The sequence below is a fragment of the Platalea leucorodia genome (assembly GCF_965183815.1).
Source record: "Platalea leucorodia genome assembly, chromosome: 4".
Lineage (NCBI taxonomy): Eukaryota > Metazoa > Chordata > Aves > Pelecaniformes > Threskiornithidae > Platalea > Platalea leucorodia.
In genome coordinates, this window is record NC_138826.1 from 320,956 (window position 1) to 341,390 (window position 20,435).

At 42.4% G+C, this 20,435-nt stretch overlaps 2 protein-coding genes across 30 annotated transcripts in view; one reads left to right on the forward strand and one right to left on the reverse strand.

The window, feature by feature from the left end:
- Window positions 1-861: 861 nt before the first annotated feature.
- TCTN3 (tectonic family member 3) lies at window positions 862-20,273 on the reverse strand. Of its 12 annotated transcripts, none has more exons than XM_082308604.1 (16): window positions 20,205-20,273; window positions 19,382-19,523; window positions 18,903-18,978; window positions 14,998-17,707; window positions 14,164-14,285; window positions 10,295-10,425; window positions 9,862-9,970; window positions 9,672-9,790; window positions 8,520-8,555; window positions 8,060-8,134; window positions 7,843-7,968; window positions 6,781-6,876; window positions 6,415-6,512; window positions 5,635-5,800; window positions 4,746-4,883; window positions 864-1,744 (listed from the first exon to the last, which is right to left on the reverse strand). In XM_082308604.1, the coding sequence occupies exons 4-16, from the start codon at window positions 15,327-15,329 to the stop codon at window positions 1,523-1,525; spliced, it is 1,770 nt and encodes a 589-aa protein (XP_082164730.1). In that variant the 5' UTR covers window positions 15,330-17,707; window positions 18,903-18,978; window positions 19,382-19,523; window positions 20,205-20,273; the 3' UTR covers window positions 864-1,522. The 12 variants fall into 12 exon arrangements, with proteins under 12 accessions (XP_082164735.1, XP_082164730.1, XP_082164729.1 ...); XM_082308603.1 differs by having other exon boundaries at window positions 19,627-20,263; XM_082308602.1 differs by adding an exon at window positions 19,184-19,353 and having other exon boundaries at window positions 19,474-20,263.
- CFAP46 (cilia and flagella associated protein 46) overlaps window positions 17,723-20,435 on the forward strand; it is a 108,749-nt gene continuing 106,036 nt past the window's right edge. For 16 of the 18 annotated variants that reach the window (XR_014227845.1, XR_014227846.1, XR_014227847.1 and 13 more), the window contains exon 1: window positions 17,723-18,970. The gene's annotated coding sequence lies outside the window, so the exon portion shown is untranslated. The remainder of the gene's footprint in view (window positions 18,971-20,435) is intronic. The other 2 variants (XM_082308584.1, XM_082308590.1) reach the window with 1 other exon arrangement.

Here is a 20,435-nt window from a genome sequence, read left to right on the forward strand (position 1 = left end):
TCATGGGCTGCCCCAGAATCAGAAGCAGCAGACACCTGCACAGAATTCTTTCCAAGTTAATAAACCAGGCAAACAATCAGAAAGTTAAATATGTGAAGTTACCCCATAATCTGCATGTTTTAGCTGGGTCGTGGTTTTGTTTTATTCAGGTTATCTCCTTTGATGTCCTGACTAATCACAAGTTTTTCAGTTTATTTTTGCACGCTTCTGTTTAAGTTTGTAATGAGGAAGAGCAACAAAGTTGCTATACACAGTATATGAACAAAAGCAACAAATACATTTTGTTAGAGATAGGCCATATTTCTCTGATTTTCTTGCCCATTATTGATTCCACTAGAGTACTTGACATTAGATGGGGCAGATTTTTCCATCATGTGAAGAATTTAAGACAAATAATAAATCCTTTGCTAAAAAAAAAAAATGTACTGTCATCCAACAACTTCATGGAATGATTGAGAAGATTTCCTTAGCCTGTGTGATGCAGTGGGGCAGACCAGATGATCAGATCACCTTCAACTTCAAAAACAATAAACTTACATTCTGGTCCCAGAGACTGAGCCAGAGGTAAGGTATTGCAGTAAGCTTCAGTCTCATAATACATCTACAAATTCTTCCTAAAATAATTGTTTTGTTTTCTTTAGGACTGTTCCCAACTCTCTCTGATGTGCCACATCATAGAATTTCAGTGGCTATCATTATCAGTCCAGTTCCTATCTGGAGCCACAAGAGAATGCTTGATATCTAGGAAAAATCATATTCAGGCCTGTTTCTTCACGAAAAAAAAAGACCAGGAAGGAAGCTGTCTTGACAAACAACTAAAATTCAATTATATTTCAGATGGGACATTTACAATTACTTTGTTTTGTGTAACACTATTGCTAATGTAAAAAGTGATTAAAACACAAAAATTTCAATTGAATATCTGTATTTGAAAAGACATAGAAAAATAAGAGTCAAAAACTGTCACAGGGTCATGGTTGTCGTGTAACAAGGATGGTTTAAAGGTGACTGGCAGACATGTCTGCTCATAGTAATTCAGACTGCCTGGGAGGGCTCGTGTATTTTAAATGTTCAGTTAGTTCCATGTAGAAAAATCAGGTGCTTCTCCAACAGGAAGATGACTGAACGCAGCTCCAAAATTCTTGGATTGAACTTCACTCCTCTCTCCACACTCCTTGGTTTAGAAAGCACTCTTGGTTTCTGGGAACATGGAACGTTCATTTTAACATCCTCCTCCTTGTTCCTCATTAATGCAACATATCTTGATCCCTCCATCTCTCTCGTGTTTCACTGCAGTGAGGTTCGTAGATGGTGCATACGGAGAATAGGGGCGTGAGAGGACAAAGGACAGAAGCTAGTCATGTGGCTTAATCCAAGAACAGAAGGCACATAGATATCATAGGCACAGTATAAGAACTTGAGGAGAAAAGTCTACGATCTGGATCATATTCTGAATGTATCAATAATCAATGTATCTGAATACTCACCGAACTTTAAGTACAGGCCCCATCCATTTGACTTTTCAAAAGCAGAGAATACTAGACAATATTAGAATCAAGACAAAATAGCCAGCCAGTTCACTTCTATAACTTCTTTCCAAATTCATTGCCACCTTGAATGGGAAAAAGATGTCAAATGGGAGTTTCCAGTGCATTTGGGGCTGGCCTCGTGGAGGTTCTGGCCATTTCGTCATGTCAGTGAAGGTAACGACAGTTGTCAAAGGTACCATGCTTGTACTTAGGAACTGTAACAAGAAGGAAAGCACAAAGAGTTTAGCAAGCTTAATATAAAATATGCATCTCTCCTCGATTTGCTAATGGAGACCCACTGTGGATGGCTGGCAAGCAAGATGTCTTCAGGATGGTAAGAGTTAAGTATTCCAGATACATTTTTTAGTGGAGTAACTCCTCTTTCCCAAAATTGATACTTAGCAGGTAAATCGAGGGCACAGGTCTCAGGAATGATCAGTAGCTGCTGTGCATCCTATGTTACAGATCTCCAGAATGGAAGCAGTGACTCAAGCTCTGCTAGAGTAAGCTAGTTGGTAATAAGAACAGAAGCAAAACTAGCTTTATTTTTTATAAAATTATATATTTTATGTAAGATAAGATCACCTGGCCCTTTGAATAGGTGATTGCTGCCAGAAACAGACAGGACTGCCATAAGATTTGATCCTTTCAATAACATACCAATAAAATAAAGCAGGGACCCCATACAACAATGAATTTATTTCTCACATTTTAGGATATTGTTTCAGAAAGGAGACAGATTGGTAGGTCAGTTGGTAAAGACGGAACAAGAGACTGAAGGAAGGCCTCAGTTCCTTTGAACAATACATTGGGCAGAATCCTACCACAATACATGGTTCTACAGGGAGTCTGCAAAGATGCATCACGAGCAGATTCCTTATATGTGCTTGCACCAGCACCTATCCCGAGTGTCAGCATAGTGCACCTCAGCCTGGCTGTGGGTCCATCCCCCAGCCCAGCTCTGCTGCCCAAAGGTGGCCCCTGAGCTTGGGCCCCTGAGCGTTCCCATTCCAGGATGGCTACAAGACAGTGCTGAGGCTGTTTCTTATCTAATCACCAAGGGAAACTTTACTGCTTTGCAAGGAGCCTGTCTCTGGCATTCCTGCTTCCAGCCACTTTAACCCCTTCTTGTAGCTGAGCCTTCTTGCTCTCTGTGCCAGATCATTCCTCAGTCACAAATTACCACTGTTGAGCAGTTACAATGAGAATTTCCCCTTCACTCCTGATGGATATATGTTCTCCTGTCAATGAGGAAACACACAGTAGGCACAATCACCTTAGTCAACAAGAAGCCTCTGAATGATTCTGGCTTTGTGTCTGGACCTTCAAAATCTGCCTTAAAATCAGAGACATTAGTGGGGAAAAAACCCCATACACCACCCCTCCTCAACAGCTGGGAGCAGGCAGCCACAAGTAACTTCCAGCATGTTCCTGTATAGCTCTACATCATTTAAGGCTGTCTTGCATTTTCAGGAAGTCCAAATACAACTGTGACCAGATATTGTGGATGGGTGTACAAAATGGGATGTCTTTCCTGGGGTCTGTGTTTTCTGGTCAGTCACTAAGGCAACTCTCCTGTGACACAGTGTGGTCTAAAGGAAAAGGTTTTCTCTAAATAATGGATAGTTCTTGGATAGAGAATCTGTAGGCTAAAACTGGGAAGTGACATAATTTAAAAGTAAAGCAATATACAGCACACATTGGTGATCTCACTGGGATGCTTACAAATGGCTGCAGTTCTTAACTGCTGGGTATGGTACCAACTGGTACGTTTGCTAAAATGTCGTTACTAACAACCCTAATTTGTGGATTGCCGCTGATGAAGTCAGTACTGATTTTAATGGTGTGGTTTTTTCTTGCTGCCAGAAACTTGCTTTCTTATCATTTGCTTTGCAATATACCTTACAGTTCTAAAGTAATTAGCATCAGTGGCTCAAGCAGATGAAATCTGAATCTCATAGTTCTTGATTGGCTAATCCTTACCGAGGGATACGCACCCTGCACTTTTACTAGGAACGAAAGTCTCCCTCCTCAGACAGAAGTTTTGTTAATGGAGCCATTTAACAGCTCAGATTTAGAAAATATCTTCATGGGGTGGGGGTGTCAGTTTGCCTCAGGGCAATATGTATTTTACAAGGTGAACGTTTTCCTATCGTGTACTTTTCATGTATGTTGCAAGAAGGGAGGACAAAGAGGTACCATGAGACACATCCAAACAAGTGATGTAAAATCTCATTTAGACTGAGTCTGAAGTTCAAAGAGTAGTAACAGATCAGACAGACACTTGCCATGTCATGCCTCACTGCCATGAGAACGCCATGGGTAGGTGTCAGCTGTTCCCCCTAAAGCCCTTGCAGAGAAGTATAAGCCTTGAAATATATGTGCTGCCTAGAAGACTCTGTGATGTCAGGAATCCAGCCTTGCACCAAAATGGGATCCACTGACACATGCTTGAAAAAGAGTATTCATGCTCCTTTGCAGACCTGTTAGCTCCACCTTCCTGCTGACATCATAGAATCACAGAATAGTTAGGGTTGGAAGGGACCTTTAAAGGTCAGCTAGTCCAACCCCTCTGCAATGAGCAGGGACATCTTCAACCAGATCAGGTTGCTCAAAACCGTGTCCAACCTGACCTTGAATGTTTCCATCGTGTAACCTTCTCCTAGAAACCTGTTTTCTGGCTTACAAACTTTCCCTGTAATACTTCAAATCTTCTGCCATCAGCGTTAGCCTCTTCCTCAGCTACCTGTTGGTGATTTCAGAACCCCTAGAGGAACAGAAGTATCTTCCTGCACAGATTATCAGCATGCTGTGGAGTCTGTGAAATATAGATCAACTCAAATTCCATATGAGGGCTTTAAGAGACAACTAGATAAACATGTAGTTATTGAATGTTTGTAACTACAACTTTATACCGAGCGTAATTAAAAGTTTAAAGTTTGAGTCCTTAAGTGGCAGAAGGTGGTTTGGGGTTGGAAAGAAGGTACCTTTTCCAGTTGTACAACTGATTGAGGACAGTACTGATAAGACCATAAAACCACCTTCCTCTATGAAACTGTTAAATACAAACTCTTGCCATTGCAGCCAGACAACTGCTAAAGTTCAGTAAATCTCAACTCAGTAATATCAAGACTATTTGATTCCTTGTTTCTTAAATAACCTGTGAATCCCATTTAATTACCTCTGTGTGTGAGGGAGAGGTTTTAAATTCCATACCTTCAGGGGGCGACACTGGTAAAAGTACCGTGCACCCAGTATTTGAGCTTGTGGGTTGGACAGAAGGCCCACCTTAGTCCACAATATCTGTATCTCCAGGGTCACAGGAACCACACAACCGGAAGTGCTATTCACAGCCTGAAAATAAAATATACCCCAAACATCTTAATATAGTATTTCAAAGATGAAAAAGGACCATTATAGTCAAAGTCTAATATTTTGGATAGCATAGATCACAGAATCTGAATCAGTCACTTCAGCACTAACCCCATAACTTCTGGTCAGGTCAGCCACCCATTTTAGAGCTATATCCATCTCACTGTCATCTCATTTCCAAACAGAATTTGTCTCAGCTCCACCACTTGGATTTTGCATTCTATCAGGCCATCTCCTGACAGATTAATAATTATTAAAATAGAATTTCCCTCCTCCACAAGTACTTAGATTGCAAACTTTTACCCTTATTAGGTAGTATATAAATATCCCCAGAAACTGGAAAATCAGAAAGGATGATGATAATAATAAAAGCATCAAATTAATATGAAGTAATCAGGTAGTATTAGTTCTAGAAGGCTGTCAGAAAACTAGGTAATACAACACTGGATTCAGTATTAAACTCTTTTTGCCCATTTAAATAGCAGGAACAGGATTCAAGAGATATTAAATCTGTCAGGTTTTATTTTTGTTTATTAAGTATCCTAATAATATGAACCATAATAAGAATGACCGCTTACAGGCAGACTGGGAGTCAGTGGATCGTCACACAAAGAAAGTAAGCCCAGATGAACAAGATGGTTCTTTTTTTTTTTCCAATGCCCATGCTTCCCAAGGCAATACAAAGATAGGAAAGGAAAAATATTCACAGCTGGCCTTTTTGCATTCATATTACCTGCACACTGCAGTTCTGAATCAGAATGGTCGTCCACTCCTCTGCCTGGGCTGAATGAGCACTGCCAGTTATAGCAAGGTCCTCTCCTCTGTTCATCCCCTGAAGAGCCTCGTATAACCTCTGCTGGATGTAACTACAGTTACTTTTGTCCAGTATTGGGGATAAGCTGGAAATGAGAAAATAACAGCTTTGACAAACTGATTTCCAGGACAGAAAAAAAAATGCTATCAACATCCTTCCTTCATAATGAGTATTTCTTCCGCTCTTGTAATGAGTCAACAGAATAATTATGGAAGTATTGGTATTAAATGGATGCAGTTTCAATCCTCTCTGCAATGAGAAGGGAGAAGAACATGGCAGGGTAAGGCATGATAAGGAAAACTGACAGCTCTTTAGCCATCTTACCACATCAGTGGTTGCATACCTGCCCTGTCACCAACAAAAGAATGATCCAAATCATCAAAACAATCACTTTTTAAGGTTCCATTATAATTCACTCCTCAAATACAAACTCTACTCTTGCCCAAGACATGTTGCCAGACAACAGCCTCAAAATGACCTGGAAGACCTTCACAATGTTCAGATTGTTCTAGAGGTCCACCATCCCTCTGATATTCAAGTCCTTTTATGAGTATATGAAAGATCTGTAGAGACCCATTGGTGACCTCAGGGAAGGACCTAGGCCCCACAGCAGCGTATGAGTGACTATGGAAAAACGTGCTCAATGAGTCTACTCCTTCCAAACGTGTCAGGAAGGGTGACTGCAGAGTGTGTTGTTACCTGAGCTCGCAGCCTGTCCTCATATTTCTTCCAAATTGTACTGTGTGTCTGAGGAACTGTGAGCAACTTCCATCACCTTCACTCTGTAAAATGCTCATCTGACAGACTGCATGTCAAGAAGCCAAACAAAAGCATAAACAGACAATATAGGACACCCAACTTGTATTTAACAATCCTCTCACCCCACATTCCTCCTTATCCCTATCACAGGACTACAATTCAGTTGTCACCAAAAGGTCTGCTGAAGGCTGCAGTGTAATACTAAGGTATGCCCTCACAAGTAAAGGTAGAATCTCAGAAGACAGTAGAGTACCAGAAGTCAATAAACCCAGTAATAAATAAAACTTGATAGCAGAAAAATGATACATGCTGCATAGCACCACTGTTTGCAATCAACAGTGGCGCTCCAGTGATATAGCCGGGGTTTCCACTTCTAGGCAATGTATGAGAAAGAGTCCTCGTCTACAAAGAGGCAAAGGGCAGAAAGAAAGGAAGAGGAAAACATTAGCACCAATGAGATCCATTTGCCTCAGAAGATCAAATTCACATTCTCAAAAATGTAAATGTAACCCATTTTTTGAATGATTGAATATTATGCACTACTAAAACCTCCATTATTTGTTTCCAAATCATCTTTCTTACCTGGCAAGTTCATCTGCAGTCCAGGAGGTAAAAAACTAAATGTCAGTACCCTGCAATGTGGATACTACCAGGACAGTTCTTGAGACAATGAATTCCTGTTGCTCAGCATTTGTCTCTAGGGAAGTGAACATATCGGTCTGGGCAATTCTACATATGATCTGCAGAACAAACCCTGCCTTGACCCCAATTCTGAGTGGCAGATTCCACTTCTGAATTGTTTTATGGGGAGAACCCCTGGGGATAACTTCAGCAAGGTTACACTGCACACTTACCAGCCCCTGAGGTCACCACTTATGCCACTTTACGTTGCTGCTATGGGACAAGGTTTATATGAACTTCAGCACACATTAGTATTTCCCAGATTTCCACCCCCTCCAAAGTAACTCTTTTTCCCGCTGCACAGGCAAAGTTAAATAAGTACCTGGAATAAATTTAGCAACTTTGTTCACAAACACTGAACACCTCAGATACAGCACCAGCTCCAACCCCAAAAAAACCCAAACCAAATCAAAACAACAGCAAAAAATAGTTAATCAGCCCCTTCAAACTTGTGCAGTGCAAGACTGCATGCTTGCACCGAGCCTGAATTTTTCTACTAATGTGGTTTACTTGAGACCAGAGCAGTGTCCCCTGCTTCTTTGACCACTAGCTGTGTCCCAGGGTTCTGGTACTACCATACCACAGTGACACTGCTCTAATCTTTTTCATATCCCGTCTGTACAAAACTGGGTCACAAACTACAGACTACAAACTTTGTAAGATCCCAGGGAGGATGGGGGCACTGACCCAGAAGTGCAAAGTGAACTGCTGCTGCAGAGAGGATCCTGAGTTCCCAGAGATGTTGCTCACTTTGAACCGGACAGAAACACTCTGAATCCCACGTGTGCCACTGAATTCTATCTCGTAGATCACCTGAAAGTCCAATTCAGAGAAGAATCAGAGGCAGAGGCAGGTAATAGGGCAATGACTTAAAAGCTGCCCAAAGGAAAGAAGATTCAGATACCTCAGAAACAACATTGTTACACGTGTTGTCTTTCATGTGGGGAGCTCCAGGTGGTGCGACTGCGGTGACGTTTACCTGGAGACAGTAAGCATATTAACAATTAGCAATTGTTTAAAAGGAATGTGCCTTTCTTACTCTTTTCCACTGCTTTTCCAAGTCAGATTTACCTTCCTGCTGTAGCTGTGATCTGTGGACACACCCTGCTCCAGATGCCCAATTTTTTCTAAGAAAACAAGCTACCTCCCTGACTCCAGACCTATCTATGCCCATTCATTTAAAACTACATCTTTCCTTATATCCCTATTTTTTTTCTATAATGTCACACTTTTGTCCAAATCTCAGACACAGAACATTCCCATTCTCCCAAGTTCCCAACCCATGGGCATTACTATGAATGCCTAAGATTCCAGATGTTTTATTTCAGAAGCAGAAATTATTTTCATTGGCAATAGAGACTGACCTTCATGGACTGCACAATGGTGTCATTAATTGGGACCTGGGGAAAACAAACAAACCAACATACAACACCAAAAAAACAACCAATTTTCTGGGTTTGCAAGTGCCTAAAGTCATGAAACCATCATTAAATAGAGCCTACATATTATATTGACAAAAATTACTTTGTTCCAGATGTGTAAAATTCGTCATCAATTTGTGATCTAGAAATCACAGACATAATCCACAGAAAGCATCTTTAGAACATCAGAAGATAAATTTTATTCTTGGCCCTGCTAATGACCTGCAGAATGCAGATACTTTAAAATATCGGCATCTTTGATCCATTCCTGGAACTCCGCCTTCTAGAATCAAGTAATTACTTCAGCTTCCATTTAAGGAAAAATTAAATTTTGGCCACAGTGACAAAGAAAGCCCTGAAAACATGAATTAAATTTAATCAATAGAAGACTCTCTACTACAGTTACGTAGGTTTAGATTTCCAAAATAAGGGTAAACTGAGTCATTAGCCTTAATAAGGTATTAATATTTACACTGCCGTTTTATCTTGGAACACCAGAGACACTCTAGAAGGCGAGAGGAGATATTTTCACGTTAACATTCAGTGAGACCCGCATGATGAACCCAGAACAATAAATAGGTTATTTTGAAACTATTGTCAGGATAAGCAGTGGAGAAATCGATACGTAATTCAATCTATGAATGTAAATAAAGCTAATATTGATAACTGGCCTTCAGTATAATTTTAGAGATAAGATATTGCGTAAAACAAATCCTCATTCTTTACTAAGAACATGCATTGCTTGGTTGATCAAGTTGATGGAACAGATAGAAATACTTTGATAAACAGTCTGTTTAAAATGCAAGAGAGTTCTAGTTAAACCACTAAAACTATGAAGTATCAATAAAGTACCTGTTAAATGCATTAAGAATTTGCTAATAACTGAAATTTATTGCAAAGTAGTTTGAATTGAGGGATTATCACCGATCATGACATTTTTAACAGGTTTTCCAGCAAGAAGGCCTTAACAATCGGGAGATCAGGGATGACATACCAGATGACCTTTAGTTTTCCAGTTAGCTGAAGTTGCAATGGAAGGCAATGGAAAGTCAAGCAAATAAGATGTTGAGCAAAAGGAATAAATATGACATGCACCTTTAGCACAGTGAAGCCACGGTAGTAGGAGGCAGCATCTAGGGCAGGGTCAGTAATGCAGCTCTTGCTCAAGTTGGCAAAAATCCGAGTACAGCTTGTGCTTTTACTGTCCAGGAAGCCTGAGTTAAGACATGACAACAGATAAAACAGAAGCAGACCACCCTAAGAAATTCTTCCCCCCCTTACTAACCAGCAGGATTTCCATCAACACAAAGTCCACTGGCTCCCATTTTTACTGGCTGTTTAAGTGTGCTCAGTAGAGATGATGAATCAAAGTAGATTAGGATTGGATCACCAGCCTGAAAAGACAATTTGGAGAAATCACAAAGTGACCATGGAATACTAAAGCCAAGCGCAAGGTGATGACATCATCAGGGCACAGAGGCAAATTTATACTTCCTCTTTGTGTACACCCAGTTTTGTCTAAAGGGTTGCCCAAACTTTTAAATACAAGAAAACTAATCAGAAACTTTTTACACAAAAAGGAATGAAAAGAACTGAGAGATAATATGGATTATAGGTAGAAAAATAAGAATCTTTCAATCTGTTCTCGTTAGATCTCATTACAGACAGCTTTAGTAAAAGTGTACCTGCAAACTGATTGCTATTTTCTTTCAACTCACCCGGTAAAAGGCAGAGAATGATGGCTGGACTTGTGACGGCGCTAAGAAAGAGTATCTGCCATACTTCTCCAAGAGCTTCAAAAAATCAGATTCTTTGATATCCTGTGGCTGTTGGAAATAGTTCAGCTTTGCTAAAGGTTGAAAAGAGAAAAAAAAAAAATCCACCAATATCGAATTACTAGAAAAGACAGATCTAAGTAAATATTTTGCCAATATTTTTAAAAGGAACAACTTCAGTAATTATAAGCCAGATAGTGCCTTATATTAATTAATCCACAGTAACACTGCTAACAGGCTAATATGAGCGATGAACAGGATAATATCATGAGTACTGGTTTGTACTGTTTCATGGGAAAAGGTGTTAAAACACAAATGTGACTTTCCAAAAAGCATGAAAACTGCTTAAGACAACTATCTTCATACGTGCTCTAATTTCTGTAAGATGCCCAAATTAGACACACATGACATTTTAATGACAAAACACCACCAATATGTGAGTTCACTGAAAGCAACATTAAATGGATTCAAAATAATTAAGGCTGGTAAAATTCAAAGTAAGTATGAATAGGGAATAGGCATCCTAAAAAACCCCAGACTTTCTATTGGTATCCCACAGTGATGCCCTCCTGACCCAGTGGTATTCAGTGTGGTTACAATGTTCTAATGTATTAAATTATTATTGCTAAAACGCTAAGTCATAAAATGACAAATTGTTAAGGACATACTATGTAGACTCATGCTAATGGACTTGTTCGAACAATAACCTTTTTAATACATCCAAATAAAACATCTTACAAGGTTCAAGGACTACAGATCATACCGACAACGAGAGTGAGTATCAGTATCCTCAATTACAGTAGTGCCAAAAGGAATTTAGGTAGTCTAGTAGGTTGGGGGGGGTGTGTGTGTCAGGGAGAAACAAGAAAGAACTTAAGCTCTCAGTGTAATTCTGCTGTTCAAGGGCACAGCAGATCCTCAGATGTACAGAGCAGCAAGCAGAAATAAAAACCTTTTTATATCAAAATACAGCATTAGTCAAGCAGTCAACTAAATCTTTTAAGGAGATAAAGGCCGAAGGAGCATTAAGCTCCTACAAGGTTCACAAAAATAGCTGCACAGAGCAGCTTTCTTATTATTCACTTGAGGATATAATCATTACACTGAAAAAGAAAACATTGGTAGTTGTGCTACTCACAACCATTTCTTTTCTTTGGAATGCAGTTCTTTATGTACTCTTCTATTATCAAAACTGAATACTTGCTAATGCAGATTACAACATTACATAATGCAAATACATAATTTCTGAAAACTGGAAGAAAAGGCCTTCTGCAGCAAAACTTAAGATATTCAAACTGCTTAAGTTTTCAGAGAAAAGACATATATAACTTGTTCATAGTGTAGTTTGCTCAAGAAAGTATGCTAGCTACTAGAGGCTATTTAATCTTGTAGAAAAAGGCAAAAAAGAATTTCAGACAATTTAATTTGTCTGAAACCAGACAAACTTTAAAAAAAAAAACAAAACAAAACAGGAGTCAGGGTCATGGATAATGATTCTTGTAACTTTAAAATGCAGTCATATTAGTTCTTCCACTGATTTAGAAGTGGAAATAACAACAATATTCTCCTAACAGCTGCAAAGACTAAAGACAAAGTTGTTCTCTTGAGAAGCTAGTATGTGAAACGGGAATGCTTTTAAAAGTACTTTAAGTATTTTGAAAATATCCAGTATTTCCAACTGTCCCTGAGAACTGATCTCTTCCCCTTAATGAATTAATTGTCAGTCAGATCAGCAAGACTGCCCGAGTCAGCCAGCTACATGATCACTAGACAGAAGGAACTGTTAGGGATGTGGTGAGCAGTCACACTGCTCCATTTAGTATCAATACAGTCTAAAATCAGTTTAAGACATATATGAAACTCCACCCTTAGCACAACACAGTGAAAAGGCAGTACTGGGAAAAATTGCAAAAGGAATAAAGGGCCACAGAGGGCACAAAAGAAAGAGAAGATTGGGTGTGATGAGCTGTCAAGGTTAGAAGAATGCCAGGGTTGTGAACAGCTGTCAGATGGAGGACAACAGTATGAAAAAGTAGAAAAATAAAGGAACTGAAGGATGGCAATAGTCAGAAAAACAGGCAAGAAAGATGACTGGGTGAAGCAAAGGATGTTTTACACTTCAGGAAAGACAGCTGAAATAGAGTACTGCAGTCAAGAAAGAATGAGGAGAGTCATGGAAAGGGCCATTAGTGACAAGCAGAGGAAGAAAAAACCTGCATCTTTTAGAAGTATCATAAAGAAGTTTTACTAAAACTTGAACACTACTCTGGTATCTGCTAGCAACGGTTTCAAAGGGGTGAAGTAAACTTGTGCGTCACAACCTCTTTGTTACTGGCCACGAGAACTCATTAGGTTCAGAGCCTGTTCCCACTTGCCGTTTTCCAGGGGGCCCTCTGGAGCAGCCTTGATTACATTTCTTGCAGTGGTAGCTCATGTCACCATCCATCCTGCAAAGGCTTCCACAATCAGTTGATGAGAACATATGCATTTCTGTATTTCCTTGCGGAAGGCCAAAGGGGAGAAGGCTGTTTCTACCGGAAAACTTTATCATCCTTCAGGTGATGCCAAATAAAGTCTTTCCCAAATGTTCTTCCAACAACAAGCACAGAAAAGGGAAAGGCCATGTGAGCAGTGAATTCTGTTGCTCCCAGGTGTGCTACACCTAACGTACGCATGCAATTGGATGTCTAGGGCTTGCTCAGTGGGGCTAATCATGTGATAGTTGTGGGGCCCAAATATTAAATGGCCAGAAAAATCTGGTGCCATCAGTCTGGACACAAATGATCCTTCCTTTGGATGACATCACAAATTCAGAATCCTTCTAATCTTATTTTTATGCTACTATGGGTGGTGTGGGAAAAAGATAAAATTTAGCTACTTCCAAGTTATAGGCTGGAATACCCAGGAGCCTGATGGCACTTTCAGCTGTGGTTAAACCCTCATCAAAATTCATATTTACTCTGAGACCTACCAAAAATTGGAATGGGTGAAGTTCTAGCACTACCACCTACCATACCATGTACTATGAGGCTCTCATTATTTCTTTGCTCTTCCCTGTATGCAAAACATTCAGGCAACATCTGTGAAGAGCTGAAAGCAGGACTAGATAATAGCACTAGGTAATAGTCAAAACCCTGTTTTGACTAGTTGTTGGAGCAGTTAACCTCCTGAGCCCCACCCAACCTAAAATGCTCTATGATTTAGGTCAGAAGTAGATGGGACTGTGGGTCAAAACTCCCAGGCAAAAGACTCAAAAGAGAAAACCCTAAGTGTTCAAATGTGACACCCTAATGAATCGCAATGAATGCCAGAGAGTTGGGCATCAAGTCAGTCAAATGAAGTACAATGTAGAAAGCAGAAAGATAAAAAAGAGTTAATGGCATACCCTATGAGGGTATATCATTATTAGAGAAAAATCATTGCCAGCAGAGAAGAAAGTATGAAAATAAGCCTATGAAATAAAGAATCCAAGATACGATAAGAAATCACTTTCTGAAGAGGATAATAGTGGTATATTTCAAACATCAACCCTTATTTGCTGCTCTAAGCGTAGCAAACTAAGTAAGGTATCTCAGATACCGAAGCAACTGATAAAGGTTGATTTGTGTTTAGCCAGAGACCCAACCCTTAAACTCAATGCAATGATCTTTTTTTTTGTTTGTCTTTGGTAATGGGACTCTGATTCACTATGGTGTCTCTGGAACTACAACAGCCAAAATAATTAGTAACAATTATAACATGTAAGTTTAAAAAAAGATTCCCTAAGCGGAGGCAATCTATGAATTAAGTGTGTGGACAGAAAGGTCACTTACCGTCATCCAGCTGCACACAGAACAGCAGATCATGTCCACCAGGGACAGCTACGGTATCCGTAGGATAAGGGGTGTTACTTCTGAAGAGGAGTGATTTTTCCACACACACTTGACTCACAGACCTGCAAAGACAAGCCCCCCTCCCCCCCAGCAAACTGTTAAAGAGGCTGCTCTTGCATAAATTCGTATTTTACATTACTAAATGCCAGCAACAGAACACAGTATTACTTTTCATCAGCTTACATGAGTTATTGTACAATTTGCATTGCTGATCAATTACAGAAAGCCTCTCTCATCACTGTAGTAACTTTGGGGATATGCTCTACTTGTATCTTTAGAAATCGCTCTGAAACTCCCTGGAACACAAAGCAGGAAAGAAATTCCATGTCCGTGTATCACATCTCCCCTTGGTCCCCCTCACAACTGCAATCTGCAAAGACAGGGTTCACCCACAGATTTTGCTCTCCAAATAGCTGAAACTGTCTTCCTCACTGACGGAATCTCGCAGCCTGTAACTGCTTTACTGTCTCCCAATTGTACATTAAAGTTCTTTTTTCCTAAGGTAAGACTTCCTAGTTCCCACCGCCTTATCAGAGAGTAACCGAGCCCTGCTTTGCCTGGGCCATTAAGGTGTTGGCCATGGGAAGCCTCTCCAAGCCCCCGGCTCGGCATTAAGCTCTCCCCCGAGCCCGAGGCGAGGCAAACACGACCGCGACGCTAAGGCGGCCGGCCCGCCGCTCCCGCTGGGCGCCCGCTCCCCGCCTCTCGGCCCGCCTGGGCCCAGGCGCGGCGCCCGCAGCGGCGCAGCCCGTCCCCCGCCCGTCCCCCGCCCACCTGAAGCCGCCGGGGAGGCGGGCGGAGTCGGCGGCGCCGGGGCCGCGCAGGCCGGAGGCGGCGGGCGGCAAGCGGCGGTGGCGCGGGGCGCGGGCTGCCCGCGGGGCGCGGCGGCGGAGCGGAGGAGCCGGACCGCGGCGGCGGGGCCCGGCGGCGGAGCTCTGGGCGCCGGCTCGGACGGCGGGGGCTCGGCGGGAGGCCGCTTCCTCGCTTCGGGGAGCAGCCCGGTGCGTGGCCCCCGCGGCGAGCTCGGCTCCAGGCGGGGTGCCGGGGCCGGGCGCGGCCAGCCGCGCCAGCAGCAGGGCCAGCAGCAACCCGCGGGCCCCGCGCATGGCGTCGCCTCGTCGCTAAGAAACGCGGCCCGCCGCCCCTCCGGACGCGCGGGAGGCGAGGCGCATGCGCGGCGTCTGCGCCCGCCTCCGCGCTGGGGGCGCCCGGGGGGGGCGGCCGCGCCGGGCCGGGCCGGGCCGGGCTCGGCTCCCCTCCGCCGCGCCCCGCTCCTCCCGCGGCGCTCCGCGGCCTCGGCGGCGGGGCCTGAGGGGCCCGAGGCGCCTGCTGGGAAGCCGGGGAGGTCTCTGCTGCGGGGACCCTGCGGGGGAGGCTCGTGAGCGGCGGCGGCGCCCGGAGACGGTGGCTTCCCCGGCGGGCGCTGGCTCTCTCCTAGCAGGGAGGGACGCGGCCCCGGTGGCGGTCGTCACCGTCAGCAGGAAGCCCCGGAGGCTCAATTTCTGTTTCTCCTTTTCCCGTTACGGAACGGTTGACGGCGAAGGAAGCGCACCGTCAGGCTGTACCGGCCGGGCCGAGCGCTGCCGTCGGTGCCGCCGGGTTGGGGATCCGCCCCGCGGGAGCCTGCGGTTTGTCGCGGGTGTTGAGCCCCTCGCCGCGGGTGCAGCGGCGGGGCGGGGGCAGGATGGCTTCTCCTGGGCTCTCCGCAGCCGGCTGCACGCAGGTTAACTCTCGCTTCGGTTTGTTTGGCAGCTGCGGATGCTGCCTCGGTCTGCAGAGGCACTGTAGGTGAAAGCCTGTGCTCTTCCGCGGCATTCCCGCTCACGGGAGCACGGCCTGGAGCTGCTGCCTCTTTGCAAACTCGTCCCAGCAAAGGACGCAGAGGCGCACAATGTAAAGAGGTACATATTAGGAGCAGGCAAGCAGTGGTACAGCCCTGTAATGCTAACCACATGCACGTACATCTTCGAAAGTTAAATGGCATCCTTACTGTATACTTGGTGTTTTAAAGATGTTGTTTCATAGCAAATCTTGGTATGTTATTTCTCTGGCAGAATTAAATATTCTGCTATAGTTATACAGTGCTTAATTTGTTGCGTTTTGCTTTTTTAAAGTAGCACGTTTAAAAGAGTTAATGTCAGGTAACTGTAGATACTGTATGTTAAAAGATACTAGAAATTATCAAATGTTAAGGTATTCATATTGTGGCATAATGATTGCCTTAGAGCAGCTGTGTGTAACATTCAACATGAGATATCCTATTCTGCTATTGTTCACACGATATCAATCGAGTAAGTCACTAATCTCTTTTTTACATTACGTTACAGTGCATCATTTGGTCTGCAGGGCTGCCTAGAGAGAAACACAGTATTTCAGTAATTCTAGACTTTTTATTGCAAGCGCTTCCCTATGGTGGTTCAGATGGGAGAAGATTCTTAATTTCGACATCATGAAAATTCTTCTCAAGCAAATGCCGGAGCTTAGTTAAAACCACACACAGCTAATTCATGGCAGGTTATGGCTTGTAAAGTTACATTTTTTTAAATTTAAAATATTTGTGGAGGTATTTTTTGTGAGGTTCTTTTTCATGCAATATTTAGTTAAAAGTCTGAAACTCATTGGAAGAATATAATATAGATAACAAAAGTCTGCATGCGTTCAAAGAGTGAAATAAGGCAAATTCATGACAGAAAACATGTCAAAGATTATTAAAAACACAGGTACTGTAACAGGGTCAGATGCTCAAGGTTGCTGGTCATGAGCTGTTGGAAGTTTAGGGAATTCCTTACTGAGGAAATACCGCAATACCCTGTTCTAAACTTTTCTTTAGCCTTCTACTGTTCACCTCTGTCAAAGGAAAGCTGACTGGCTAGACCTTTGATCTGATCTACTTACATTCTTATGCTGTTCAGTAAGTACTAGTTTTTCATCAGAAGCAGAGATGAAGAAGAGATATGTTAAGCCATTATTTGTTTGGCAAGAGGTAATGACAGCACAGACAACAGATGCATTGTGTCATCAGATATTTCTTTATCATCTGCTGTCTCCTACTCTCCCTAAAATACCTCCATTCCTCAGTAGATTTACTGCTCCAGTGATTTGGTTATGAGTGCTTTCTAGGAACATACAATAAAAATTTAAATCCAAATAGATTGATTTAAACTCTTATCCAGGGAATTAAGAATGGAAATTAATTTAATACATGTTATCTGTTCATGATCAATTTCTAAACAAAAAGAATAAGATGTATAGTGTCTATAGATAATACTTCCAGTTTGTCTAAATCTCTTTGCTGCTTAGAAATTTTGTTTCTCCCCTTTGTTGCTCTTCTTTATGTGCATTCATGGCTTTATGTTAGTATGCAGCTTGGGGATAAATGGAATGTATATGTCTAGTCTCCTCAGAGTCATACCTGAATTCCAGGGTACATCATGAGATGGGACAGCATCTGCAGTACAGACAGTGCAGTTGGCCTTAAGCTCCCCTGAGATAGCACAGAGCAGAAGGAAAGGAGCAACAGATGAGAAAATGTTACGGAAAACCATTTTTGTTCTCTCTTACATGTTAAAAAAACCACACTACAGAAAACCCTTTGAGAAGGATAAACCTGTAATGTGTGAAATGAGGTGTTTGAATCTGCAAACCAGAGCACGAAAGAGTCAGGAAGTAATATAAAAGTACAATAAAAAAGTTAGTGCATATGCAGCAAACCGAGGGTTCATTTGAGGTCTGTACTATTCTCATTAGAGAGTATTAGGTCTGTACTATTTCTCATTCAACTCACCTTGACTGTAGAAGGACTGGAATCAGGCACATTATTATTCAAGGAAAGTGAAAGAATTCCTATAAAAGGCAACTGGAGTGTGAAGTAACCTCCCTGATGCGCTTTCTTTTGACCATTTACAGGCGCCATCCTATTTTTAAAGTTTCAATTATGTTGGTTAATATAACTACTGTAATCTCTTTGTACAAATAGAGGTGGCAATAGTGCCAGTAAAGAGTACACCAAGACCCTTTAGGAAAAGCTATCAGTGATTAGCCAAGAAGCAAACCGGGAATACTTTGTTTCTATCTATAAATTGTCAGGAGGTCATAACTGTTGTTGGGTAACAAGGGGGGGGGATGAATACCTGTTTCTTAATTTCCAGATTTGAATACCACAGTCATTCTATATTGGGTTACAATTTAAGAAAAGTCAGCAAGCTTAGCTAAGTAAAATGTGACCATCCCCCAGCTCTGCACTTCCTTTTTTTTTTCATCAGTGCTTTGATTTAATTCTTTTCAGTTCATTTCCAAACTAGTTCAAATGGGTGATTTTAACTTGGTCTTTTTTGTTTGTTTGTTTGTTTGTTTGTTTGTTTGTTTTCTTTATGTATTTTCCTGGTCATTTTACTATGATGTAATTAGTAGATTTTTATATTCACTTTTATATCACAAACCATGTGACCACTTTTCATTATATAGCAGTCACTAATTTTTAATTAAATTTGGGGATAATACAGCCAGACTCTTCACACAGGTATTTAATGAGTATGAATAATAAATGGAAAAATTTGAAACCTTTGTATTATTGTGGTGCCATTTTGGCTATTATCTACATTTCAGGAGTGCTTCTTCCTGAGTCGGTATGTGTAGAGCTTCCACATCTTGATTTTTATATCAGGAGACATTAGTCCTACCTGTGTCTGGGATTCTGCCGAAGGACATCAAGAAGTGGCTGGACTGTAGCTCACTCATCCACTAAGAGGTACGAAGCTTGGGTACAAATGTAAGCATTTCATGGTAAGTCACAGTAAGCCATTGCCATAACTACCTAACATAATTACACAAGACCAATATATTGCTTTCTGCTTCAGAAATTGCCACAGGTTCACTATAGGCTTTTCTTTCCTTGCCCACCTAAAGTTTTCAGATTAGTTTTATTTCTGTTTATTAACATTCATACAAGCAAGAGAGTTACCTAATTTCAATGGGCTGTGTGGACAGGAATAGGTAGAGAACAGGAAGGCATCTACTGCTGAATTCTTTACAGGTCCTTGTATACATTTGTAATGTTTCCAATGCATCATAAACTGAAGGATCTTCTACTGTTCTGAGATACACAGTATGCGTGGCATTCAGTAGCTGGGCCTGCAGCATAGGAATTTGTTGCGCTTACCGTTTGTATTGCTTGTCACCATTACGGCCTCTCCTGATACTCATCTTTCACTCGGCTAAGGATGGCTCCAAGAAACTTCTCTGGAAACTCACCAGCAATGCCGCACTTCCGCACGATGTGTTCTGTCCATCAGGATTGGAACCTGTACAGATTTTCAATTTAGCTCACAGTGCAAAGGGTTTAGGTTTAAGATGGAATTTATATATGTAAGCCTTTATGTTGTCTTCACGAGTATGGTGATCTACCTCAGAATCTGTCATGACTAAGGAGTTGGGGGAGGTCCCGCAGGCCTAAACACTTCATTTGGTATCTCTTGATGTCAGTGCGGTCAGGGAGCTTCCAGGTTTTTTTGACTGTATCTCTTTTCTGAACTGTTGTTCTCTGAAAGTTTGTTTTTTTAAATCATAAAATTGTGCCTGGTGATATACAGTGAAACGAGTCTCAAAAGACAATTGTTCACACCCTGGCCTATGGCTTCTTTCTGCATTGGCAGATACGATCCAAAGTCCTTCGCCATTTTGTTCTGCTCGAGCCCAAAGCTTCAGTCACTGTTTTTAAAGGTTTCATGTTAGAAGTTCTCAGGACAGGGACAAAAATTACTGTGATAGCATTTCTTAGCAATACTTTTATCTACAGGAAGCTATCAGCGTTGCCTTTGTTAACCTGCGGCTGTCTGAGAAGTGATTGTATACAGCGTATGCTTAATAAGAAAAGTGTGTGTTACGGGCTTAAATGCACTGATTTTTAGGGGGAGCAAGAGATGTGTGCCGGGGCGCACGCCGCAGCGATAACACCCTACCCAGCAGCAGCGATAACACCCTACCCAGCAGCAGGCTCCCGGGGGAGGCCGTGTTTGCCTCCCTCCCGAAGCGCCCGTGGCGCAGGCCGTTCCGCCTCCCCTGCGCCTTGGTAACGCCGGTCGCCGCGGCCGTTCCGGCAGCGGAGGGGAGCGGCGCTGCTCCGCCGCTCCTCCCGCGGCAGCCGCTGCCCCCCGGCCCGGCGCCGGGCGGGGCGGGGCGGGGCGGGTCCGGCCGGGGCTCGCCCGTCCCTGGGG